This window comes from Crinia signifera, chromosome 3, assembly GCF_055691185.1.
Source record: "Crinia signifera chromosome 3, ASM5569118v1, whole genome shotgun sequence".
NCBI classification, from domain to species: domain Eukaryota; kingdom Metazoa; phylum Chordata; class Amphibia; order Anura; family Myobatrachidae; genus Crinia; species Crinia signifera.
Window position 1 is genome coordinate 221,955,269 of NC_139219.1, and position 26,656 is coordinate 221,981,924.

The following is a 26,656-nucleotide window of genomic DNA, read 5'->3' on the forward strand; positions in this document are numbered from 1 at the left end:
ATAGTTAAAGGTTTAGAACGCCACACATAGCTTAGTTAGCCCTGCACACATCTGTCTGTATCATGTTTAGTACCGTTCCGTTCCGTTTCTTATGCGTAGTATTCCGGTCATTGCGAATATTTCGCAATATACACGGCTCGATAGTTATGGACATAATCCATATTCCAGGGACAGTTTCTGTTGAAAGTATGTAACAAAGGAATCTAGATGAAACCGGTTCTTATCACTGCTGACGCCGAAACCATCAGACAAAGGACTCTTAAAGTTCACTCCCCTGGACCTAGCCAAACCAGGTGTATCATCTTACCCCCCAATCACAGCTGACCTGACATACGACCTCTGACCAATGAGAACGGCCTTTGACCTCCCCTTTCTGACCCTATAAGATAGGCGACCCAGAGCAGCCAAAGTCTCTTCGGCACATCTACCTTTCCCTGACTTTCCACCGGACTATAGTTCATCCCTGAACGATAGTGAGCTCTGACCGGACAGCGCTTCGCATATTTGATGAGAACGGTAACGGTTGCATTAACGGTATTTATTCTTATTGTATTGATTGGCTGATTGTGTCTTGTATCTGTTTCCTTCCCCTTAGCAGAGCCTGATTATAGTATTTTATTGTTAGTCTATTGTATTACCTGTTAAACCTGTATTTTCTATTCCTGTAACCCCCTTTTGTCCATTAGGGACTTAAATACAACCTTTTTGCGGAGTTCTTATCTCCTTACTTCTATACTGTGGTTTGTGTCTGTTATTCGCATTTTGCGATAAAGGTATATTACGGACACTGTCCTTAAAGGTATATTCGCAGATTAGAGACAAAGTACTGCGAAGGGATCTCTTATTAAGGTATCGGTTCTTGGTGTATAATATACAATAAAGGTACGCTACGCTGCGCTACGTTTTGTTCGCACGTAGTTAGGTATAAAAGGTACGTAGGTTGCGGACATAATACGTAACCTGTGCTTTTCACTTATTGTCTCTCTGGTCATATTTAATCGCCATTAACACCGTGCTGGGGACAGCCCAGCACCAAGGTAAGCTGCTGAGCTGCCCCCAGCCCTCGTGCACCCCCCCTGCCGTAATCCGGGAGGTGAACGGATGCTGAACACAGGCATCCATTTACCTCCTCCGCTGCCGCCACTACTGTCTGCAGAGCATAGAAGACAACAGCGCAGGCTGTCTGTGCCCCCCCCCCCTCCGTCCAACCTGCGGACGCTGCGGTCCACAGGTTGCCCCCCCCCCCATTGATATAAATGGGAGCTGGGTCGGATGATCCGGCGTCCTAGCCTTGTTCTACCCAGGTCAGGACACAGCGTGTCCCATTTACACCGCCGCTGGCCTGGGTCTGAACCGCCGAAGACCCGGGGTTTTGCGGTGTTGTAAAAGGGGTATTACTCAGATGACCAATGTTAATGCAGATGATCCAAATCTTCAGATGCAGTTGCGGATCAAATAAGCCAAAGGTAGGAGTCTATTTACACAAGACGCCTCCTGCGGTATTAGCATATAATCTCACAGCCTCTGGGTGATCTGCATCCATCTCTGAATCAGACCCCAAGCGGGAAAAAAAAACTTTCCTAAAAAAAAAATATGCGAATTATACTCACCGATAATTCCTTTTCTTCCTAGAGATCCCATGGCAGCCATGACAGTGGGATATTCCCCTCCTCCTACCAGATTAGACAGGACTTTTTTCAGGGACCGCCCCCCTTGGGTATAACAGCTCACACCTCCCTCTCCTCTGTGTCTTTCGAGTGTCTCCGCACCAACGTCCCTGAAAAACTTCTAGCACAAAGGGTGGGAAATAAGTGGCTGCCATGGGATCTCTAGGAAGAAAAGGAATTATCGGTGAGTATAATTCGCATATTTCTTCTACGATCCCCATGGCAGCCATGACAGTGGGACATACCCAAGCTGCATAATAAACGGGAGGGAGGCAATATGAATGTAACAGAGATTTATTCAAGAGACTTATCTTACGGACAAGGCCTCTTCAATTACAAGATTCCCAAAATGGGCTGTAGACACGTTCAAGGCATAGTGGTTAGTAAAGGTATGGACGGATGACCATGTAGCGGCTTGACAGATCTCCGATACTGACGCCTTGGCCCTTCTAGCCCATGACCACTGCCCTGGTTGAATGTGCCTTGATGATTGGAGGCGGTCTCTTATCTTCATTTTTGTAAGCGAATACGATAACTTCTCGTACCCATCTTGAAATGGTTTGCTTCGTAGCCCTAGAGCCCTTCTTCGGACCCTCAGGGATAATGAATAAGTGATCAGACTTTCTGATCTCCTTTGTACGGTCCAGATACACTGAAACTGCTCTCACCAGATCCAGCGTATGATAGGCCTTCTGTTCGTCATTAATCGGCTCAGGGAAAAACCTAGGCAAGGATATTTCCTGATTTAAGTGGAACGCTGATATGACTTTTGGCATGAAGTCTGGGTGAGTTCTCAGCACAACTCTGTCCGGGAAAATCACTATGTACGGTTCCTTGATCCAGAGGGCCTGAATTTCACTGACCCTCCTCGCCGATGTTATAGCTATCAAGAACAGTACCTTCCATGTTAGGTACTTTACCGATGAGTCTTCCAGGGGTTCAAAAGGCTGTAGCATTAGTGCTTTTAGCACCAAATTCAGATCCCACGGGGCCACTAAAGATTTTCTTGGTGGCCGTATTCCCTTGATTGCTCTGCAGAACTTCTTTACTAGCTTTTCCTCAGCTAATCTTCTGTCCAACAGTACACTGAGAGCAGAAATCTGTGACTTAATGGTGGCTACCGCCAGCCCCAACTCGAACCCTTCATACAGGAATTGCAAGACCTTGGCCGTAGAGATCTCGGCAAACTGACCCTCAAAGTTCCCCCATGAGATGAACTTCTTCCAGGTTTTGTAATATATTAGCGAGGAACCTTCTTTCCTTGCTTTCAGTAACAATTCGGTCACTTGTTCGGATAAGTTATGGCGCTTTAGGGACGCCCGCTCAATCGCCATGCCCTCAGCGAGAAGCTTTCTGGCTCTGGATGACATATTGGTCCCTGTTTCAACAGGTCTGGTATCACCGGCAACACCCACGGTGGTTGCACCGCCATCCTTAGTACTGTAGTAAACCAGGCTCTTCTCGGCCAAAATGGAAGCACTACCAGTACTTCCACTCGGTCCTCTCTGATTTTCTTGAGCACTCTGCTGATCATGGGGAATGGCGGGAAGATATATCCCAGAGTGAACTCCCATTTCACTGAGAACGTGTCCAGTGCCGCGGCTTGTGGGTGAAAGGATTTCGAGCAGAATCTGCTCACCTTCTTGTTGGAGAACGACGCCATCAGGTCTATCTCGGGTTCGCCAAACCTGGCGACTATTTGACTGAACACCTTCGAGTCCAACTCCCATTCTCCCGGCAGAATCCTCTTGCGACTTAGAAAGTCCGCTACAGTGTTCTCTGGACCCGGAATGTACACGGCCGAGATTGATTGCAGGTTGTTCACTGCCCACGACATGATCTTCCCCAACACTCTCAGTACAGGTAAGCTCCTTGTACCGCCTTGGTGGTTTATATGTGCCACTACTGTCATATTGTCTGACATGATCCTCAGGTTGGTATTCCGAAGTTTGTTTTGTAGGCAACAGATTGCCTCCCAAACGGCGAGCAGTTCTCTGACATTGGATGACCTTGCACTCTCTTCTGCGGTCCAAGCCCCTTGCACCGAGCTCCTCCCAAGGTGAGCGCCCCAACCTTGAAGACTCGCATCGGTCGTCATAACCACAAATTCTGGGTTTGAGAGACTGGAGCTTCTTCTCCTTAAGCCAGAGCTCCACCACCTTAACGAATTCTTCGTCTCGGCATTCAGGATTATCTGGAACCCCTCGTGGGTCTGATTCTTCATGAATGGGAGCAACTGCCACTGTAGCTTCCTCATGTACCACTGGGCCCATGGAATGATATGTATACATGATGTCATCATCCCTAGAAGTTGTAGCGCCACCTTCAGGGGGCATCTTCCTTTTGTTAATAACAGTTGCGTCAGATTTTGTATCTTCAGACAGCGGTCTACCGACAGGCTCACTGAAAACTTTACTGTGTCTATAAGGACACCCAGGAACTTGATTGTCTGGCATGGCTGCAGCTGACTTTTTTCTTGGTTGATCACCCAACCATGTTTCTGCAGAAATTCTATCGTAATTTTGACACTCATCTGGACCTCTCTCGCTGATCTTCCTGCCAGCAATAGGTCGTCCAGGTACGGCCAGATTTGGATTCCCTGCTTCCTTAGTTCTGCCACAAGTGTCACCAAGACTTTTGTGAACACTCTCGGCGATGTCCTGAGCCCGAAGGGAAGGCAGGTAAATTGGTAATGTTGGTCGAGAAGCGAGAACCTGAGAAACTTTCTGTCCTCTAGTGACACGGGGACGTGATAATAAGCGTCTTTCAGGTCTATCGACGCTAACCAATCTTCTTGTCTGAGACCCATAAGGATAGAGCTTATAGTTTCCATCTTGAACTTTAGCTTCTTGACAAAGAGATTCAATCCCCTCAGGTCCAAGATGGTCCTGAAACCACCTGTACTCTTCTCCACTAAGAAGAGGTTCGAATAATACCCCAGACGTACTTGGTCTTTCGGGACATGTTCTATTGCCCCTATTTGTAGAAGCTGTAAAATCTTCAAGGTGAGAGTCTCTCTTTCCAGTTTCTTCACTGGAACTCTTGACCTGACAAATTTGTTCTTCCAAGGCCTCCTTAGAAATTCTATTTGGTAGCCCCTTTCCACAATATTGATGACCCATCTGTCTGATATCGATGTCTTCCAGACTTCCGAAAACTGAGACAACCGGGCTCCAACTCTCACCATTGAACCACCGTCATAACTTGGCACCTCTCCGATACTGTTGACGAAAGGACTGGCGAGTCATATTCGGATTCCCCCTGCGGGAGTACTGGCGACCGGGCCGATAACTTCTTGCCTCTCTATAAGTCTGCCTGCTAGAGGTAGGGATGGGAAACCTATTCCTTCTGTCTTGGGGTAGTCTCACGGACTTCCCCCCCGAAATTCTCTGGATCATCGAATCCAATTTTGAGCCAAACAAGAACCCGCCTTCAAAGGGTAGTGCCGTCAGACGATTCTTGGAGTTGGCATCCGCACTCCAGGGTTTGAGCCAGAGCGCCCTCCTGGCCGTTACTCCTTGTGCCATCGCCTTAGCCGAGAACGACACCGCGTCCAAAGAGGCCTCACACAGGTATTCGATAGACTTCTGTATGGTCTGTAAACTTCTCAGCAGATATTGCTTGGAAATCTTCTCGGTTAGGTCTGTATGGAGCTCCGACGACCATAGCCTCATTGCCCTTGCCACCGACGCAATAGCCACACTGGATTTAAGCGACAGCGCAGAAGTCTGGTGCAATTTCCTAAGCGAATTTTCGATCTTCCTTTCCATCGCGTCTTTAAACGCCGCCCCATCTTCCAGTGGTATGGTTGTTCTAGACGTCAGCTCTGCCACCGCTGCGTCGACCTTGGGCACTAGACACCACTTCAGGAAATCCTCATCTTTGAAAGGATACATTTTATCCACTCTCGCCCATCCAGCCATCCTCTTATCCGTGTTGACCCATTCCTTATTGATCATCTCACGGACTACTTTGTGAACCGGGAAGGTTCTTCCTTTCTTCGATCTATCTTCGAAAAGTGGATCTGCTGCAGTGTCTGAGGCTTCCGGATAATTCATGGATTTGTAAATGCTTCTCAGCACACTTTCCACCAATTCGAGGTTGAAAGATCTTACATCTTCCTCTACTTCACCTTCCTCAATGTCTTCTGCCTCCACTGGGTCTAACTCCTCCGAGGAACCACCCCCTTCTGTCAGCATTCCAGCCTGCTCCCGAGACCTCTTGGGCTTCTGAGACTGCAAGAATTCTTCTTTGGAGACAAACGACTTTTGCATCCAATCCATCAGTTTTTTAAGGACATCCGATTGGTCCGACTTATCCACCTTAGGCTGTGGGATTTTGTAACATTCTTCACACAGAGTCCTCTTATCGGCACTAGCAAATGCCTTGTCACAACTCATGCAAGTACAGGTAAGGAATTTCTTCTTAGCTGTCCTTTTCTTATGAACAGGTGATTTAGGCACACTGGAAACAAAGCAGAAACCTAACTAGTATCATGCAAAATAAAACCAACTAATGCCCAAAAACCAAAGGGCTTACCTCAAAGGGGCAATGTCAGGCTGCTGGGAAGAAGGTGCTTGCTGCTGCTGGCTTTCCTCCATGGTTCTGCTGCTTGTACAACACCACAGGTCCTGCAAAGCATGTCCGTTTATATTTAGGACAGCTTAACTCCTTGCATGCCAGCAGCGCTTATGCCTGGCGATTTTTGCGCCCATTTCCGCAAAGCGGAACCAAAAATCCGGTCCCCGTTTCCGGGGACATTATTTAGGTGCACACTTGGTGCACCACGCCGGCGGAAGTGACGTTTTACGCGCACTTCCGCCGCACGCGTCTCAGCACCCGGCAGCTCTCAGCGTCGGCTTCCAGCCAGACGCTTCCACGCGCTGACCATCCGGCGATCAGCCACGCGCCAGCCTCCCTGCCAGCTCTGTCTCCCAGCGTGACAACCCAGCTCCACAGCCTTCAGGTAACGCTGTTACACACCCACACAAAAAACGGGGATCATGCAAAATGACATGCTGCCGGGATTTTAGGCAGATAACTGGCGCTAAGCACAGCTCTTACCCATAGTAGCTGCTGGAGGCAGGTATCTCAAAGGCCACACTCCTCCGCAGCTCTCCTTCTTCCCGGGAAGCCATCCCATATATGCAAGAGGTAGCCCTGTTTAAAAATAAAATAACGCCCTGCCTGTCCTATCTAGACGGAGACAGGAGAAAAAGACACAGAGGAGAGGGAGGTGTGAGCTGTTATACCCAAGGGGGGCGGTCCCTGAAAAAAGTCCTGTCTAATCTGGTAGGAGGAGGGGAATATCCCACTGTCATGGCTGCCATGGGGATCGTAGAAGAAAAATAGAAAGCCTTTGATCTTCTTAAAATTGCTTAATGAACGAAAGTTAAATGTGAAAATGTCAAATTAGACTAAAACTATTGTATTTAGCATTTGCCTACCTTACTCATCCAGGATTTGCGCTTACACATTGCTTTTCTTCTCTTTACCGCCTCCCAAAGACGCCTTTGGCCTATAAAAAAGGAAAGAGATGCTACAGAGGTGTCCTGATGGGTGTGCATTATTATATAGACCGTGTCTAGATAGGCAGCAAATAGGTCGACAGGGTCAAAAGGTTGACATAAAAAAGATAAACACATGAAAAGGTCGACATTAATTTCCCCTTTTTTATTGCCAATGTTGACACCTGTCAACATAGACCCCCAATCACATGGCTCGCTTCATTCGCCATGCTTCGGGCCTGGTGCCTCACTTCGCTCGGCACACTATATTGTTCAATTGTGAACGAAATTAAAGAATTGTGAAACACTTGTCAACCTCTTTCATGTTGAACTTTTGACCCTGTCGAGCTATTGCATGTTGACCTTTTGACCATGTCGAGCGATTGCGTGTTGATTTTTTTTGTTGTCGACCTACTGACTGTCTATCTAGACACTGTAGATCTATCAACCAGAACCAGTTCTGATAGATAATCCCTCTATATCAGGGCTGGGCAATTGCGGCCCTCCAGATGTTGAGGAACTACACATCCCAGGATGCTTTGCATTAGTTTTGCTATGTGGCCATGCTGAAACTGATGCAAGGCATGCTGGGATGTGTAGTTCCTCAACATCTGGAGGGCCGCAATTGCCCAGCCCTGCTCTATATACGCAAGATCCAGTGCAACTCTGCTAGTGTCGGGCATCTTTTTTTTTTTTTGACAAAAATGTGTCTTAGTCACAAAGTGACATGACTAGGACACGGCACTGATGAACAGTTGTATATCTGAGTGCAATTTAATATGTATACAAAGCACAACCGCACTGGCACTGGGGAAAAGCCATGACCACTGCATACATCAAATCAGTCAGCGCAATCTCCTGGTGTGTCCTAGTAGCATCACAATGCCACTAAACGTGACCATACACTGCTGTGATGTCTTGCAGCAGTGTATGGCAACCCGATACCTCACCAGCTGCCGCAATTTGTTGTGATGGATCGTATGCGTCTCTGCTTCCTGCCGGGCTCAGAGCCGAGAGGGAGAACCCAGGTTGGGTGGTTGGATGGCCAGCAGATCCGACCACAATCTCAGGTCCAATGCACACGGGACCGCGCATCGGACCTGAGGGGACATCAAACTGACCTGATTAGGGCTGATTTGCCGGCCCGTTTCATCGGAATCGTCTCAGTGTATGAGGGCCTTAAACACATTTTCACTATAAAAGACTCTCATGGGACCTTGCATAGAGAGGGGCTTTTTGGCTCAACTTCTGCAATGGTGTAATGGTTGGCATTACTGTCTCATCTATCATATCGGCAGGGCATGGGCACTGCCATCTAAATTCCTATCAGCTAAATTTCTGATCCACAACCAGAATTAACTCTAGGAAAAGGTAGGAGATTGAGCACTCTCTTTATGGCTGTTCTAAATTTCAGACCAGTGTCAGAACAACTCCTGTGACCTTCTACTGGCATATGGTCGCTACTCCGCAGTGTGTTCCAGTCCATAGTTGTGTTCCTATTTACAGCAAGTACCAGTATCCATTCTACACTGAGCACTTCAACCAGCAAATACCAGTATCCATTCTACACTGAGCACTTCAACCAGCAAATACCAGTATCCATTCTACATGTGACATTCAACCAACAAATACCTATATCCATGCTACACTGTGTACTTCCTTCAGCAAGTATCAGCTCCTGGTCTATGACGTGCAATTATCTTGTAAGCACAGTGTGGTACAATTCCACTCATTAATACTCTATTACAGCATTCTATTTCCACTCTGTACTGTGTCTCTAGACCAGTTCTAGCATCCATCCAGGACTGTGTTCAGGCATTGTAGCACTGTGCTCCCCAGCTTTGTATATCGCCTGCACCGGTTGTTTCATACCAGACTATGCACCGCAAACACCCTGGTACTCAGTCATCTCCCACATGATGGGAAGCCTTATGAGGCCTCCTAACTTCCTTTTAATATCCAAGCTGACCATACAGTTTGTGATCTTTGTTCTCAAAACCCTAGTGACCTGACCAGCACAAATCTTTCACCTCTAATCCTTACAACAGAGTGCTGAGCACTGAAGCATATTTACACCAACAATTCCTGTTTGCATGCAATTTCAAACTATTGGCGCGGAATTCATTGAACTGTGGTCAAATGTTCTCACCCTGTTGAAATCATTGCAGGAGCCAACACACTTTACGGCAGTGGGATTTTGCACAAACAGGCTAGCTACCCCCAGTGGGCTGCGAATTAGCTGGACAAAGGGTTCAAGGAAGGCTGCAGTTGTCTTGCCACACAGTAATTTTCCCAAATTTTAACTTCCCTATCCCTTCCCTATCCACTTCCACCCAGCATAAAACACACACCTCATTTCCACACAGTGAGCACAAGAAATCCTCCGTTTTGTGTAACCATAACCAAATTACTGCAAAACCACTGTAAAGTTCATTGCAGCACATCACACTACCCCCTCATTTCTTTAGTAAGTGGAAGACCAGCACCTCTGTATCTAATTGTCTGGTATGGCACTGCCTCTTGGTGAATGTACTGTAGCTGGCATCTAATATTCCTTATACTTGTCTGAGACATGCTAACGGAGTACAGTCAAGCCAAATTGATACTAGGAATGATAAAATGAGCTCGTTCATTCAAAAGTCAAAGATTTCACTCATAAAAAAAACAGGACATGTAGTTAAAAATCCCTTTCCAAATGTGTCCATTTAGTGTAGCAGTGTAGGCCAGTGTAGATAGGGACCAGGTGAGTATGGAAACAAATATTTCAAAATCCAGAAAAATATACTCAACCTGTATATACTGGGTGTAAGGTTTATTGTCAGCACTTATGATGTCTGTTATGTTTGCTCACCAGGACGGCCCATGCCGATCTTCTCCAGATCCTCATTCTTGACGTAATCAAAGTGGAAAAGACGTGTGATGTTGAGGTCATCACGTATGCGTAGGAAATACTGCTGCAGCTGTACCTCGCTCAAGAGCTCCAGAAGCCATTCTGAGCCCTCATCTGGCTGCATGCTACTACTACCCAACCTCTGCGGAAACAAAACAAAAACAACAGAGTAAGACTTATACCCCTTTCACATCGCACTTTTAAAACGGTAAATTGAAGATTTTTTTTTCATTTTAAAACATTTAAGCCTGCACTGTGAATGCACCAGAGCCGATTTACCGTTTAAAGTTAACTGGTATTTCGAACCGTGTAAAAAGCAGAGTCCTACACGGTTCCTTGCCGTTTTTTGAGCAATGTGAATGTGTACAATGTGTCTGAAACGGTATTTCAGGCAAACAACACAAGCTACAGAGCAGTGATAGGCTGTCCCCTTTAAAATGACAGGCAATGTTGACACTCTATCGAACAAGAAAATACCAATACTGTCCTCTAGGCGCTGCTCAACAAGGGTTATTCCACAATTCCTCAGGACAAATACCCAAAATAAAGAAAAAACAGCAATAGTGTAATACTGTTATGGTGAATTAGATGTAATTTTAAACAAGCTGAGATGACATCCAATCCTTAATGGACATGGGAGGACTCGTACCCTTTCAGTTGGTCTACTTTTTTAAGGTAGATTAAAACAGCATGTAGGGGGCGGTCAAATCACCGAATGATTCCCACGTGGTCCACTTTTCACTTGTAGAATATGAAATAAGAAAAAGCTGGTATAGTGTAATACCGCTTTATTCACAAACAATTAAAAATACAAATAACAGGCATATGGTACATAGGACTCTCACCAAACGATATTGTCCACACAGAAAGATGCAGACAACAAAGGCAGATAGATGTAACACAGGCGTCCCTGCAGGGACGCCTGTGTTACATCTATCTGCCTTTGTTGTCTGCATCTTTCTGTGTGGACAATATCGTTTGGTGAGAGTCCTATGTACCATATGCCTGTTATTTGTATTTTTAATTGTTTGTGAATAAAGCGGTATTACACTATACCAGCTTTTTCTTATTTCATATTCTACAAGTGAAAAGTGGACCACGTGGGAATCATTCGGTGATTTGACCGCCCCCTACATGCTGTTTTAGTCTACCTTAAAAAAGTAGACCATCTGAAAGGGTACGAGTCCTCCCATGTCCATTAAGGATTGGATGTCATCTCAGCTTGTTTAAAATTACATCTAATTCACCATAACAGTATTACACTATTGCTGTTTTTTCTTTATTTTGGGTATTTGTCCTGAGGAATTGTGGAATAACCCTTGTTGAGCAGCGCCTAGAGGACAGTATTGGTATTTTCTTGTTCGATTGTGTGTCTGGTATGTAAGGTGATTCATACCCTCCAATACTACCTAAGGCAGTGACCCAGCGCACTGGTAATCCGGAAAAATCCTTGTATAAATGTTGACACTCTGGCTTGAAACGTGTTCGGGTTGAAACGGTTTGACTGCTATGTTGAATGAGACTTAACCGGTATTTAAAACGGTAATCTGCGGCAATGTTAAGGCTCTGACCCGTTTTAATTACCGTTTTAAAATACCGGTTTTTAAAACGTGTCGGCGATGTGAAAGGGGTATTACAGTATACCAAACATGTGATGCACAATGCACTGATATTGTACATTCTACACTCTCTATCTTTCTCTTAAACCTTATATGGTTCTATAGCTGTATTAATTCCATTACTGGATAGATAAATCTGTGAAAAACCGTGTGGGAATTAAAGGGTTCTAACCAGACAGTGTTCAGCACAAGGAGATTAGGACCTGTTTACTATCTTTCCTACTCCTACAAACCAACAGCCTGTGTGAATTCTCACACTGCTTCTACACTTCCAGTTGTTGTGGGATTGTAGCACAGGTTTCTACAGCAACACAAAACCAGTAGTACATTTTGTATTCTACACAACAGTAATAATAATAAAAATATATTAATTGTACTAGATCATGAATTACAAAACACAGTAAATGTGGAATGTATATTGATTTTCCATACTGTAATGAACCACAGGCAGCCTTTTGCTTAATGTAATAAGTACCCAGCAAGCAATGCACATTAACGGGGTATTCAATGTTGCCGATTTGTGGTAAAAGGGCAAAATAGCATTCGTTATCGCAAAGATTAGATGGAATTTGCATTCCATCTATTCAATGTTTCCATTTTTTCTGATTTTCGGAAACAATCCCAAAACTCTAAAAGATGAGGATCCGCAAATCCACGTCTTTTTCCGTGGAAAAAGGGGGGTCATTTGAAAACTTAAGGGCCGTTTCCACGAAAGCAGATTTGGCTTTTCAAAGTGCCGGATTTGCAGACGCAAATCCCAGGGGTTTTCCTGCGAAAACGGCCGGGATGGAATCCTCAAATCTCATTACTTTGGAAAATGTGAATTAATAGGAAGCATTGAAATCCCCTCTATGCTGCCGATCATGGCAGATATAGGTAAGTAACACTCCCAAACATGATGTTTTAGAAGTGACAGCTATTATGTTTTTGTTAAACCTCCTGTAGTCATTGTTTACTGTACACTGAAGCTGACATTAGTGTACACTCAATTACACACTATACACATATATGATGGAAGATCATTAATGGTGTATGGGCCTGATTCAGGTTGGCTCAGATAGGTACGAATTGGACCATTTCCAATGGTGGGGGTCTGCACATGAGCACACACCCCCTCACATGCATATGCAGGGTTTCCTGTGGTGGTGGTAGGGGGTGGATGTTCGCTCGGATGGCATCTGATTCAGACCTGTTCGCTAGGCTGCGAAAACAAACGCAGCCTAGTGAACAGGTCTGAATCAGACCATGTATTGTTAAATTAAATTAGATTTATTTGTTCATAAATCTATGGTGGCATAAAAATGGCTGACCAGCACAATCTTATATAATTATACATGATTTTAGTATATTTGTGCATTGAATTAATTGATGTATTATTGTTTTTGATTTTGTTTATATCTGTAATGCTCATCACATTACAAATCAGAATGTTTGCTGTCTTCTATAACTTGCATGTATAGTGCTTGATGTCCTGGTTACTGCAGGTTTCTCTGAGAAGTCAAACAGCCTATTATGCACTTTTGTGCACACAACATGATAACAGTCTGTAACACGAGAGCAGAGTCCTGAGATCTTTGTAGCCATGCAGCAAGGATACTGTACATTTGACTATTGTAGAAACAAATTATTGTATGTTAAGGCAAAATGTGACCACACAGACACCACACACATAGGGGGCCTGATTCTGGTTCACTTGCAAAAGCAAATTCTCTCTCTAATGGACAAAACCATGTGCACTGCAGGTGGGGCAGATGTAACATGTGCAGAGAGAGTTAGATTTGGGTGTTATTTTGTTTCTGTGCAGGGTAAATACAGGCTGCTTTATTTTTACACTGCAATATAGATCTCAGTTTGAAGTACAAAATCCCACCCAAATCTAACTCTCTCTGCACATGTTACATCTGCCCCACCTGCAGTGCACATGGTTTTGTCCATTTGAGAGAGAATTTGGTTTTGCAAGTAAACCAGAATCAGGGCCTAAATGTAAAGCTTTTATTTATTAATATAACTGACTTGTACATTTCCATCATTTTGGTCAAACATTTGCTTTAGAACCTCACGTATACTGATGGTAATTGTAAAGCGGGGTATATTTCTGTAGCATGGCCCCGATTAATGATGTCCTCCATAGCCTGTAAGTGTATGCCACTATTAAAAGTGTACACACTACACAAATATGCACAATAATATCGTTAACGACATTGTTATTGTGCATATTGTGAACTTTTAGCATCTAGTGTATACGCACCTTAAGGAAATATCTAAATTGTCAGTATTCTATTGGGCCATACACAAAGGGCGATTACAGCCCCATATCTAAACTATCTGTCTAGATTGCTTATAAATGAAGCATGGATCGCTACGTGTGTGTGGCCAAGATCACCAGTGTTTTCTCAATTGAGAACACTGGCCGTGACATACAGTATCACTCAGCACACAGTGCTGTGTGCTGAGTGCTCTGTACTTAACTAGCTCACTCAGCACACTGCTCCAGCCACCCTGTGTGTATGGGGCATTAGTGTTTGGAATTATCACTTTTTTCTTTCCCTGCCTTTCGGTATTTTTAAGTGATTAGAATCTTACAATAACTTTTACATTAAAACGTATGTAATAACACACAAACACACACACACACACCCACATGAAGATGTAGCCATGCTCATCTATCCTCCCTTTGGAGCATGGATCAATACACGAGGCACACTGCGCCTTCTCGCAGGGTGGCGTCTTATGTCACAGTGTGGCACAATGTGGTAAGAGTAGCGCATGGGGTGTAAAGCTTATGATCATCCACCAAATGTCGATTTTGAAAATCATCATTGCACATGCGTGAGGTCTCAGTATACACCATGGGTCTTCAAACTGCGGCCCTCCAGATGTTGTAGAACTACATGTCCCAGCATGCCCTGACAGTTTTGTCATGCTCTTATAGGAAAAAATGTGGCAATGCATGTTGGAACATGTAGTTTCACAACATTTGGAGGGCCATAGTTTGAAGACCCATGGTATACACTATAGGGCTTTTTCACACGCTCCGGCTCCTGCCGGGCGGGGAAACCCCGCATGGCCAAAAAGCCGTGCCTCACACAGAAGTTTAGAATGGTGGGGATGGCCACAGCCCAGCAGCCGTCCTTTCCAGTGGTGGGATACGGCTGCAATTGGGCCATGGCCGTCCCCTGTGAATGGACACAATCGTGTCCATTATTAACTACTGTGTGCGGCACGGCTTTTGGCCGTGCAGGGTTTAGCTGCCCGACAGGAGCCGGAGCGTATGAAATAGCCCACACAGTAAGAACTACTTTACTGTATGTAAAATGCAGTATACAGATGTGGTGGCAGACCCGCAGTGATAACATGCTTTACAGATGAGCACTGGGCTACAAGATAGTTGAATACAGATCACGCACAATAATTAGAAATTTAAACATACAGTATAGTACCATCTGCCTTCCACATGAATGCAGGGATGCAGATTATTTTATATACAGTACTGTAAATTCACTAGAATCGTATCCCTCATACTGTACGGTAAAGTATGCCCCCAAGTTGCATTAAACGCTAAACTGCCTGTTCGGAAAGTGCTAAAGAAACCTCTTTTTTGCAGAAGAGATGCTCAGTTCAATACAACAGCACACACATAACTAAATAAAAAGGCAAAACTCAGTATTCAGACACATTTTAAGGACCTTCAGTCCTTTCTTAAGTTCACTAACAGCCTTCTTTTATGATCCTGCTATCTCAGTTGAAGCCTTTTCTTGGTCAAGGATGATGTTCCCATTTCCTCTATTTTGTGGATGTGCACATTGCCGTGATGTGAGTTTCATACTGCAAATTTGCATACATGCATCTAATTGAATTGATCCCAATGAATAATAGAGTCGTTTGTAAATATAGAAAAACAAGTAGGCCTCCTGACCATGACGTTCCCAGGGGCAACAAAGTGTCAGTATTCTCATGCTTTTTTGAGGTATGTCTATGTTTTCCATAGTGTTGATGACAGAACCTTTTTTGTCTGGGAGTAATAAAGAAAGGCAAAGCGACCCCCACCCCCAGAAAAAAAAAAAAAAAAAACCTGATGCATTGTTTCAATAACAAATATGTGCAGACATATGTCTAGGATTCCTCTTCATTCAGTTTTTGGATAAGTAACAAAACAACTAAACGTGCACACAATTAGAAGCACATGTCTGAGATGTGAGCGTGAATGGCGTTTCCTCCATTTCTTTGTGCTTACAATCAAGTGCTCAGATCGATCACATACAGGAGATCCCACACAGCAGTGTCAGGATGGGCTTCCAAGTAGAGCTGCTATGCCAGACGCTTTTTTTCTATGGATAAAGCTTATCATCTCCAAACTATGGCCCTTATTCTGATTGAGTCGGATGGCCGATGTATTGTGTTTGTGTATGTGCAGAGGCGTTTCTGCGCATGTGAGAACGCCTCGCACATCCGAACATGGCGTGAATTACGTGCAGAAAAGGATCGGTCGGACCCATCCGAGCAGGGGGTGGAGAGGGGCGTGGAGGGTTGTTTGGGTTCATTTCCATATGCGTACTCCCGCATTTCATGGGTGTTCCCTTTAAAATGCTGGGCGTATGTATGGTAATGCAGCCGTGATGCACATGTGGGGGGTGGACAGCTTACAGCCTGGGGAGTCTGCAGCAAAGGAGGCGGCTGCTGCCGGGACAATCTCAACGGCTGAGCTCCTGCAAAGATTCGGGACAGCCGAGCGGCTTACAGGGGTGAGCAAGCGCTGCGGCGCACTTATGTCAATTGACTGACTGTACAAACTGCATTCATTGCCGTGCGGCCAGCACATTGTGGAGGCAGGACGGACACTGTCATTCTACCAACTAGACAGAAGTCCTCGCCCCCCAACTGCACAGGCACCCATACACCTAATCAGTGTGTTTCAATGCCAAAAATTGAATACGCATAACAGCCCTCATTGAAAATCATACGATCTATCTGTTTGGACATTTGTAGTCCCCAACAGGAACTCCACTAGGACCCAAGTGGTAGACGTATTCCATATGAGAAAGTATCTTTAAATATGGTCGTGTTCACATTCCAGTAAATATGGTGCACCATTTAATGTGATTTTATTAATTGTATTGTATGTAAGTGTATTGTGTGTTGTTTTAATAAATTGTTATTCTTCTTGTTCACCCTTGAGCGCCCCACATTTTTTCTGGGTGGACAGCTTACATAGCCGGATGTCAGCTGCCTGCCCATATCCCTGCTTTCACACGGAAAAAATGTCCGAGTGGTCTGGAGCACTCGGGGCTGCCTGACAGCTCGGTCCATCATTCCATGGTCGGCGACCATCAGAGGATGGAGGAGTTTCCCACAGATGGGGGAGGTGTTCACATGAAACATCCACTCACGGTCCGTTCGCTCGGCGTCTTACCACATTCGGACGGTGTGAGCGATCCGTACGGTAGACGGGGCTTAGAACACTTGGTGGCCATCTGAAATACATATCCGTCTGAGTCAACTAGAATAAGGGCCAATGAGATATTAAAAGTGGAAATCACCTCTTTTTTGTGCATCCTTTGCTAAATTTTTAATAAACTGAAGAAGTAGAGACAGCTAATAGACATACAGTAAGTTATCACTATGGAAACCTCAGAGAACCTGCACATTGATGAGTACCCAATGTGAATAATGCAGGAGGGATGGGAAGATAAGACTTTTGGGAAAATCTATTGCCAAACCTTAATACATTCACTTGGGCTCTAGGACAAATGAGGCTACAGCACAGTTGTGTCCATTCTTATCCTTGCTGTAGTCGGGGCATACATGCATCTAAGAAGGTACATACACTCTGAGGGTTTTTCACCCTGTCCAGAGACTTCACGGGGGATGAACCACTTTGCACAGTAGGAGACTGTGGAAAGTGGTCCACTCGGCCAGTAAAACAGGCGATGATGTGGGATCAGTGTTCAACGTCCAGCCATACACACCTGGAGATTTTAAACTCAAAACTTGAAAATTGAGCTACCTTGTGATGGAAATCACCTAGTGTGTATGGGCCTTTAGTTGCGGCATGAAAAATATGTGGGTTGGCATCAAAAGATGCAAGAAGATCCACAGCATGCAATACACAGCCTTACCACTGGGTGGCGATGGCTCCACTAATGAAAACACATTGCCCAATACAACAGTATAGGATATGGCACTATACAATATTATTATTAGAATTTTATTTATAGGGCGCCACAAGTGTTTTGCAGCCCTGTAGTGACATATCAAAGAGGGCACTACACAATATGAATATATACAATTACAAATACAGACAGTCCAATCACATACAGTACTGAACAGTGTAAACAGTAATTGTAACACAGTAAAGGTGACCATATACTGCTGCAATGTCTCGGAGCAGTGTATGTCAATCCGATCCAACCTTGAGCCACCCAGGACCTTCCCTGGCAGCAGGAATGAATGCTATATATCGCATGATATATCGCATAAGGTCTTTTCACATGCAATGTATCGCATGCGACCCTGTTTCCCACCATAGGGAGGGGACCGCAGTGCTCATATGATCTCTGGATCCGATCTGATGCGCACGGTGCAGCACATTGGAATGGATGTAAAAACACATCTGATTTGGCCAGTTTTCATCTGATCCGTCGGAATTGGACAGTCAATCGGAACAGTCAATTGTAATTCTCATCACAGTTAAACCTAATTTTTTTTTAAAAATACTGTCCATTTGAATTTACAGCAACATGTGCAATCCGATTTCTACCCCAGCCCTGATGGTTGGGTTTTGGGCAGTCGCATTTCTGCTCATGTGCAAACCCTGGCACTTGATGCGGGGAGGGAGGGCCGGGGGCGGATACCAGGCCAGAGCAGGGGAACACCCAATGTATTATGGCCATTCCCATGAAAACGCTGGACGTTCCCCTGTGATCGCAGGTGGGCCGATGTCTACTCAGGACAGGCGGTGGATGTCACATGATGTCAGCCCCTGACCCGTCTTCGGCGATCTGTGTAGGAAATAAAAGTCTGTTTACCCTGACTTTTATTTCCGAAATTGAGAATGATTTCCCCTGCTAGCGGCAGCATGTGAGATGTGTTAGCGAACACATCCCCTCACATGGCAGCGAAGGGATTCAGGGGGGGCAGCTGTTCAGAGGAGTGGCGTTAAGGTGCTCGCTAAGCAGAGAATGACCGATGCTTAGCGAGCCAACTTGAGTTAGGCCCATGGTTCAGTAAGTAGCTATCAGCAACTTCAGCAGTGATGTGTGCCAATACTGTACTTTTAGTTACATGCTAAAACTGTAACTGCACATGCACACACACAAAAACAGTAATTGTCACCATAGGCGAATCTAGGGGGTGGTCTGGGGGTGCATCCATTAGACATACTTCATATCTATAAAGTGCTATCAGCCGGGTACAGAGTTGTGCGTTGCCCGGCTGTGAGACTCAGAGAGCAGGGGGACAGTGCATGGCTGTGGCTGTGGCTTTTTTGAAATTTCGCGCTGCAGCCAGCCATTCAAAGCTCACAGTCCGGCAACCTTTGCCACTGTTGATTGGCTGCCGGATCACAAGCTTCTATTGGCTCCCAGCGCAGGACCGGAGACCGCACCGGGGGGGGAGAGAGACGTCTGATGAGTGTAGTCCAGGCGGGCAGATAACCCTTTTTCAAAGGTGAAAGGTGAAAACCTTTGAAAAAGCTGTCAGTTGGACGGCGAAACATGTCAGGGAGCACCTGCTGATTTTAATTGGGCATCTTTGGTCTGATCCCCACCACTCATTTGCAATACAGTCACTTGGAGACTGACTACTACAACTCTGCAATACCTGGGCCTCAGAGCTTTATTATCAATTTGGGAACCACCACCTGCAAAATTAGGATTACAAATTCCGCATTATTGTTGAGGACTCCCCACACTCCATCAGGGGCTCTAACAGCATCCTCCAGCGTGAAACAAGAATCCGGCAAGGTTTAATGGACTCCCACTATCTCCAGCAATGGATTGATCCCAGGATTACCCAAACTCCACCCACGTCTCCCCACCCTGGGTTAAACGGGACTTCAGACCATAAGTATCAGACCCTTATTTCACAACCCTTTTTATTTTTATTTTCATACCAATGTACATTTTTAAACAACTTTTTGTACTATTTGATATTCTGTGCAACATATTGTGTCTAAATACCAATATATTATATACCAACCTAGTGCATTGCACAAGTTGATTATTTTACTATCAAAATAAATTTTTCATGTTATAAATTTATCTCTAACCAATTATTGCTCATAGCGCTCCACCCACCCCCTTCTTTTTTCCATAATATGTAAAGGGTTATGTGTAATGGGCATCATGGTGTGTGGCCTTATGTGTAATGGATATTTCAGTGTGTGGCCTTATGTGTAATGGGCATTATGGTGCGTGACATAATATGTAGTAGGCATTACAGCTTGCAGAATAATGTGTAAAGGACATTATGGGATGCAATATAATGTGTAACGGGCATTATGGCATTTGCTATAATATGTAACTGACATTATGGAATGCAATATAATGTGTAACTGGTATTACGGCATTTGCTATAATGTGTAACGGGCATTACGTCATGCAGAATAATGTTTAACGGGCATTATAAAGTACAAACTTATGTGTAACAGGCATTACAGCATTTTCTATCATGGGCATTATGGTGTTATAATGTGTATTGTCACACCCCCTGTTGTGAGACCACGCCCATTTTTCGGAACGGGGTCCCTGCTCCATGTTTAGTTGTATCTGGGACCACCCATTATCATATTTCTAGATTCACCTATGATTGTCACTCAAAAGTACAGTACAGCACAATACATGCAGGTTGTACTGTATTCTGTTATCAATATTATGCTAGATATATTTGAACAGTGACACAAACTGTTAGAGGGTGTTTTTTTTTACTTTTCCTCCAGAATTGACAACTAAGTGAAACTACAAATCCCAGTGTGAAAATCCCATCATTTTATAACACACTAAAGGTGCGACTTTATAGCGTAAAACCATGGTACTTTATACTGGGTAGATGAGTAATTAATATGATGTCAAATAAATAAAACTCAGATATACTAAAAAAACTAACCAAACAAACGTTTGTTGTGTCTCTAATACAATTAAAATACAAAATAAATTAAAAAAACGGTACTTGTTTCCTAGAACGGCGCCCATGATTTCCATTGTATGGGCTCCTAAAAATCTCATCGCATCGCATCCCCCTGGAATGTTGAGGCATGCAAATCCTGCGATGCGATGCAATTTGATTTTTAATTGTACAAACACCCATGCCATGAGATGTGATGGGTACTTACAATGAGATGTAACCCCCAGTATCCACGCCATCCCGAAGCGTGGCGAGCGCAGGGCACCCCGCGAGGGGCGGCGGTACGCGTCATCCGACATTTTCCTACAACCACTATCCACGTCGGCGTGGAGTTAATCTTAGATAATGTGGCGAGCGCAGCGAGCCACCGAGCCCAAAGCGTGGTGAACGCAGCGAGGGGCCGCGGAATACGAGCCCGAAGCGTGGCAAGCGCAGCGAGCCCCGCGAGGGGACACGGATTACTTAACATGTATTCCACGTCCCCTCGCAGGGCTCGCTGTGCTCGCCACGCTTCGGGCTTGTGTTCCGCGTCCGCTCGCCACGCTTCGGGCTCGGTGGCTCGCCACACTATCTAAAGTCAACTCCATGCCGACGTGGATAGTGGGGGTATGAAAAGGTCGGAGGACGCGAGGACGGTGAAGTGAAGAAGATTATTTATTACAATGGCACTTGTCAGGTGGTGGGTTATAGTTATATTAGGCAGCAAGTGAACACTCAGTTCTTGAAGTTATTGAGGAAAATTTACTAAAATTTGAAAATACATCTGAAACCGGGTACAAATCCATACGACCAGCATTGGCCCTATTTTTTGGGGAAAATACAATTCGTAAAAAGGGCATATTTACTAGTCTGCTCTATTTACGGATTTGTATTTGCCAGATGGCGTAGATGGCCACATGCTGCCATATTCGTATACACAAAAAAAAAATTTCAATAAATAATTTAAAATAAATGCCGTGGGATCGCACCGGGCTTATGATATTTGTGTAAAAAAATAGAACTAACTATTGGGTTCTGCTGTGGAACAATGAGTCCCAGCAAGCTTCCCCTGCATACTGGGACTTGGAGAACCACAAGTCCCAGCATGTGGGGCATTAATGGGCACGCTGATTCTCTTAGATCCACAGCAGAACCAATAGCTGAAAAAAACACACTGACACACTATAACAATAAAACGTTATTACATTCTGAGCCCATGCATACTGATACTTACCTACAGCACCTTGACTCAAAGCATCGGCACACTTGTCCAGTAGTATCCAGCGGGTACCTGCAGAAGGAAATTATACTCACCAGCTCCTTGGCGTGGATCACGTCCGCTTCGTTCTAAAGCAGGCATTCACGCGAAGAAGAAAAACAAGCCACGAACACCCATTCCCACTGACCAGAGTAGCGGAGAATGTAATGTTTACAATCGGGAGCAGAGTTTCCTGAAAAAGTGGTTTTCTAAATCCCAGTATGCAGGGAGGCTTGCTGGGACTCATAGTTCCAAAACAGAACCCAATAGTTATTTCTATTTTTTACACAAATGCTATCAGCCCGGTGCCCACCACCCTGGGGCACCGGGGACAGCCCCAGGCTTCAGCCTGGGCAGGGATAAACCTGGAAGGGGGGACCCCTTTATTGGGGGGGAGGTCCCCACTCTCCCAGGCTCCCTGCCCAGGATGACCAGTCAGGGGGTGAATGCTTCAGGCGGGGGAACTAATATAGTTTCCCCCGGCTGTGGCATTACCCTGCTGGCTGGTTGGGCCCGGTGCTGGTTCTCAAAATAAGGGGGACTCCTACTTTTTTTTGTCCCCCGTATTTTGGGAACCAAGACCGGCCCTTAAGCCTGGTGCTAGTTTTAAAAATTCCGGGGATCCTCTACATGTTTTGACCAGTGAATTTTTACAACCAGACCGTACGTTGGCTTTTTCAATTATTTATTTGTTTTTAAATATTTTTTCACACTGAAGCCTACACCAGTGGTTCCCAACCCTGGTCCTCAAGTACCCCTAATAGTGCACATTTTCCAGGTCTCCACACAGAATCACAGGCAAAATAATTAGCTCCCCCTGTGGATCTTTTAAAATCTGACTTAATAAAGAGTGCAGCTGCTGGCTGACCTGGAAAACGTGCACTGTTGGGGGTACTTGAAGACCAGGGTTGGGAACCACTGGCCTACACGGATCTGACTGATCTGTACAGACTTCACCCAAATACACCTAGAAAATAAGGAGTATTTTCCAGGCGTATTTTCAGGTCAATTACCAGCCGTATATTACATATGGACGGTTGGTAAATTAGGAATGAATAGTGATTTCTACTCGTATTTTTGGATGGCGTATGCATTTGTATTCCTAATTAGCAATATGAATACACCTGTCAAAAGAATACAAATTGCCGTATAAAGGACATAGCAAATGTTGAAAATACGTGTAGGCAGACGCATTTCTATACGACTGCCTACTAATATGCCTATTTCAGCCGTATTCATGTTAGTAAATTTCCCCCAACGTGTTGGAAAAAGGAAAATGGACAAGCGTAAGTATCTGAGCAACTTTGACAAGGACCAAGTTGTGATGGGTAGACGGATGGGTCACAGCATCTCTGAAAGTGAAGGACTTTTGGGACGTTAACAGTATTTAATGGATAGTAGGTACTTATGTAGTATCTGGGCGTCCGATTTAGAAATCGCATCGCATCGCATGCGACCAAATCGTATGCGATGCGATGGTCAAGGTTTTTCCATAGGATTCAATGTTAAAATGGTCTGAGTCCATTTTAACATAGAATTCAATGGGAAAAAGGGATCCTTTTCCTTTCCCCACTATCCAAGTGGGCATGGAGTTGGATATAAACCTGTGGCAAGCGTAGCGAGCCACCGAGCCCGAAGCGTGGCGAGCGTAGCGAGCCCCACAAGGGGACACAGAATACTTTTTAAGAAATATGCGTTCGCTCGCCACGCTATATAAAATCAACTCTATGTCCACTTGGATAGTGGGGAAATGAACAGGACCTTCTTAACATTGAATCCTATGCAAAATCGCATCGAATCGCATCGCATCTGATTGTGTGCCTTAAGGTAAGGAATACAATCACAAAATCGGCAGCCCAGATACTACATAAGTACCGGATAGTATCTACCAAAAGTGGTCTCAGTAAGGACAACCTTTGAAAAGGCGACAGGATCACGGGCACCCAAGCATCGTTGATGTGTATAGGAAGCAAAGACTAGTCCGTCTGCTCCTATCCCACAGAAGAGCTATTGTAGCATAAATAGCTGTAAAAGTTTATGCTGACTATGATACTGATACTTGGCAGCACAGAAGGCCATGGGTTCAATTCCCACCATGGCCCTGTGCGGCGTTTGTATATTCTCCCCATGCTTGCGTGGGTTACCTCCAGGTACTCCTGTTTTCTCCCACAATCCCAAAAAATTTACTGATAGGTTAATTGGCTCCCAACAAAGATCAACCCAAGAGTGAATGTGTGTGCGTGTACATGTGGTAGGGAACATAGATTGTAAGCTCTACTGGGGCAGGGACTGATGTAAATGTTCAAATATTCTCTGTAAATCACTGCAGAATATGTGCACACTATATAAATAACTGGTAATAATAACAAATGAAAGAAAGGTGTCAGAACACACAGTGTTATCTGCATATGGGGCTCTGTAGCCGCAGACTGGTCAGAGTCCCATGTTGCCCACCGCTAAATGTGCCTACAATGGACATGTTTGCTTCAGAATTGGACCATGGAGCAATGACGAAGGTGGCCTGGTCTGAGGAATAACGTTTTATTTTATATAATGTGAACGGACAGGTGCCACTGTGCCATTTACCTGGGGAAGAGCTGGCAAGGATGCACTATGGAAAGGTGACAAGTGGCAGAGACAGTGTGTTGCTCTGGGCAAAATTTTGCTAGGAAACCTTTGGTCTTGGCAATCATGTGGATGTATCTGTGACACATGTCATCTTACCCACAATTGCAGGTATTCTTGTCTTGTTTGCCAGAATAGTGTGCATGCGGGTGCTCATGCACTACATACACACACGCGACCCATAGAATTGCATGATGTGCATGCTCCCGTGGTGTGTACGCATGAAGCGGCCAGGAGGAGGAGAAAGCACATCTGTACATAAATATTGTTACAGACCAAGTTCACTCCTTCATGACAATTGTTTTCCATGATGGCAGTGGCCTCTTTTAGCAGGATAATGTAACACTGCAATGGCTTAACCAGAAGTACATGGTGCTGATATTTTCCCTGCTATTCCCCTTCCAAAATGGAGGCCCTGTAATGTTATGTCACCTGTGAGTACAATATATCACTTGCGGATATGACGCATATAAAAATATGAATGTACATACGCAGGTCATGACAATAGCAGAGAGAATGTTTACTAAGTATTCACACACTAGGGCAGGGATGGGGAACCTTTGACACTCCAACTGTTTTTGAGCTACACATCCCAGCATGCCCTGCAATGGTTTTAGCATGGCTAAATAGAAAAACTGCAGCAGGGCATGCTGGGATATTTAGTTCAACAACACCTTGAGTGCCAAAGGTTCCCATCCCTGCACCAGGGGGAATATTTACAACAGCTTCTAAAAATGTCCCATAGCAACCAATCAGATATTGTCTATCATTAAGGATGCAGTAGAGAAATGATAGCTATAATCTGATTGGTTGCTATGGGCAACATCCTCCCTCTTCACTTTTGAAAGCTTCTGTAAATTTACCCCTAGGTTTAGAAAGTCTATATAAGATCTAATACAACTTTTGATTATACTTTTTACTTAAAAGGAAAAAAGCGCCTACTCAGTGAGGACTGAGTAGGCGCTTTATGTGCTTCCATTTGTTTTGTTAGGAGACATAATGAGAATTTCTGGCACTATCCACAGGACAGAAGGGGGCTGAGAGAAGAGTACAGCAGTACAATATTACATTTTAACAAACACCTGCCTCACAGAGCAATATTTATGCTATCAAATAAATCAACTGAACTTTAATAAAAATAATCTTTATAAATTTTTCATGATTATTTACTTAACATTGATCACATAATTAGAGGTACATACACTGTAAAAAGTATGTGTACACACGGCGAGATTCCCTTGCTCTTCGACATCAGATTCAATTGCTATGTAATCTTTGCTAACTCTGTACTATTTACATACAATTCATGCTATCTACATTCAATTTGCACTATATAGTCATTGTTGCACTGTCTATTTGGCTTTTAGATTTCAGCTGAACGGGAGCGCGCATCGGCATAGAATCAGGATAGAAAGCTTAAAAACATAGTCTATCTCCATTCGATGTATATGCGATACCAATTCGATTTTGACTATATAGTCAAATTCAAATGTCAAATTGTACCGTGTGTACAAAGGGTCCATAGCGGGTACACACAGTACTTCCTCTTCACTACCTCTGTCAGTCGGAGTTCCGCAAGGCTCAGTCTTAGGTCCTCTCATTTTCTCCATCTATACCTCCTCGCTTGGCAAACTAATCAGCTCTTTCGGATTTCAGTATCACTTATATGCGGATGATACTCAAATCTATCTATCAACCCCAGAGTTGTCAACAGTGGTTTTGGGCCGAGTCTATGAATGTCTCTCTGCCATCTCATTTTGGATGTCTTCTCGCCAACTCAAACTCAATATTTCCAAAACAGAATTACTTATATTCCCGTCAACTAAGAACAATTACCATCCTGATATCTCAGGATGGTAATTCAGGATCACGCAGGATCACTGTTGACAACTCGACAATCTACCCTACCCCACAAGCTCATAGCTTAGGGCTCATCCTCAACTCTGACCTGTCCTTTCTTCCCCACATTCAATCTGTCTCCAAATCATGTT

The 26,656-nt window shown here is 44.6% G+C and overlaps 1 protein-coding gene across 5 annotated transcripts in view; it reads right to left on the reverse strand.

The window, feature by feature from the left end:
* Positions 1–26,656, reverse strand: part of TNK2 (tyrosine kinase non receptor 2) — a 155,996-nt gene that overhangs the window by 53,030 nt on the left and 76,310 nt on the right. For all 5 annotated transcript variants that reach the window (XM_083177499.1, XM_083177500.1, XM_083177497.1 and 2 more), the window contains 2 exons: positions 10,026–10,206; positions 7,115–7,185 (listed from right to left, as the gene is read on the reverse strand). In XM_083177499.1, the coding sequence (XP_083033625.1) occupies positions 7,115–7,185; positions 10,026–10,188 (234 nt within the window). In that variant the 5' untranslated portion in view covers positions 10,189–10,206. The remainder of the gene's footprint in view (positions 1–7,114; positions 7,186–10,025; positions 10,207–26,656) is intronic.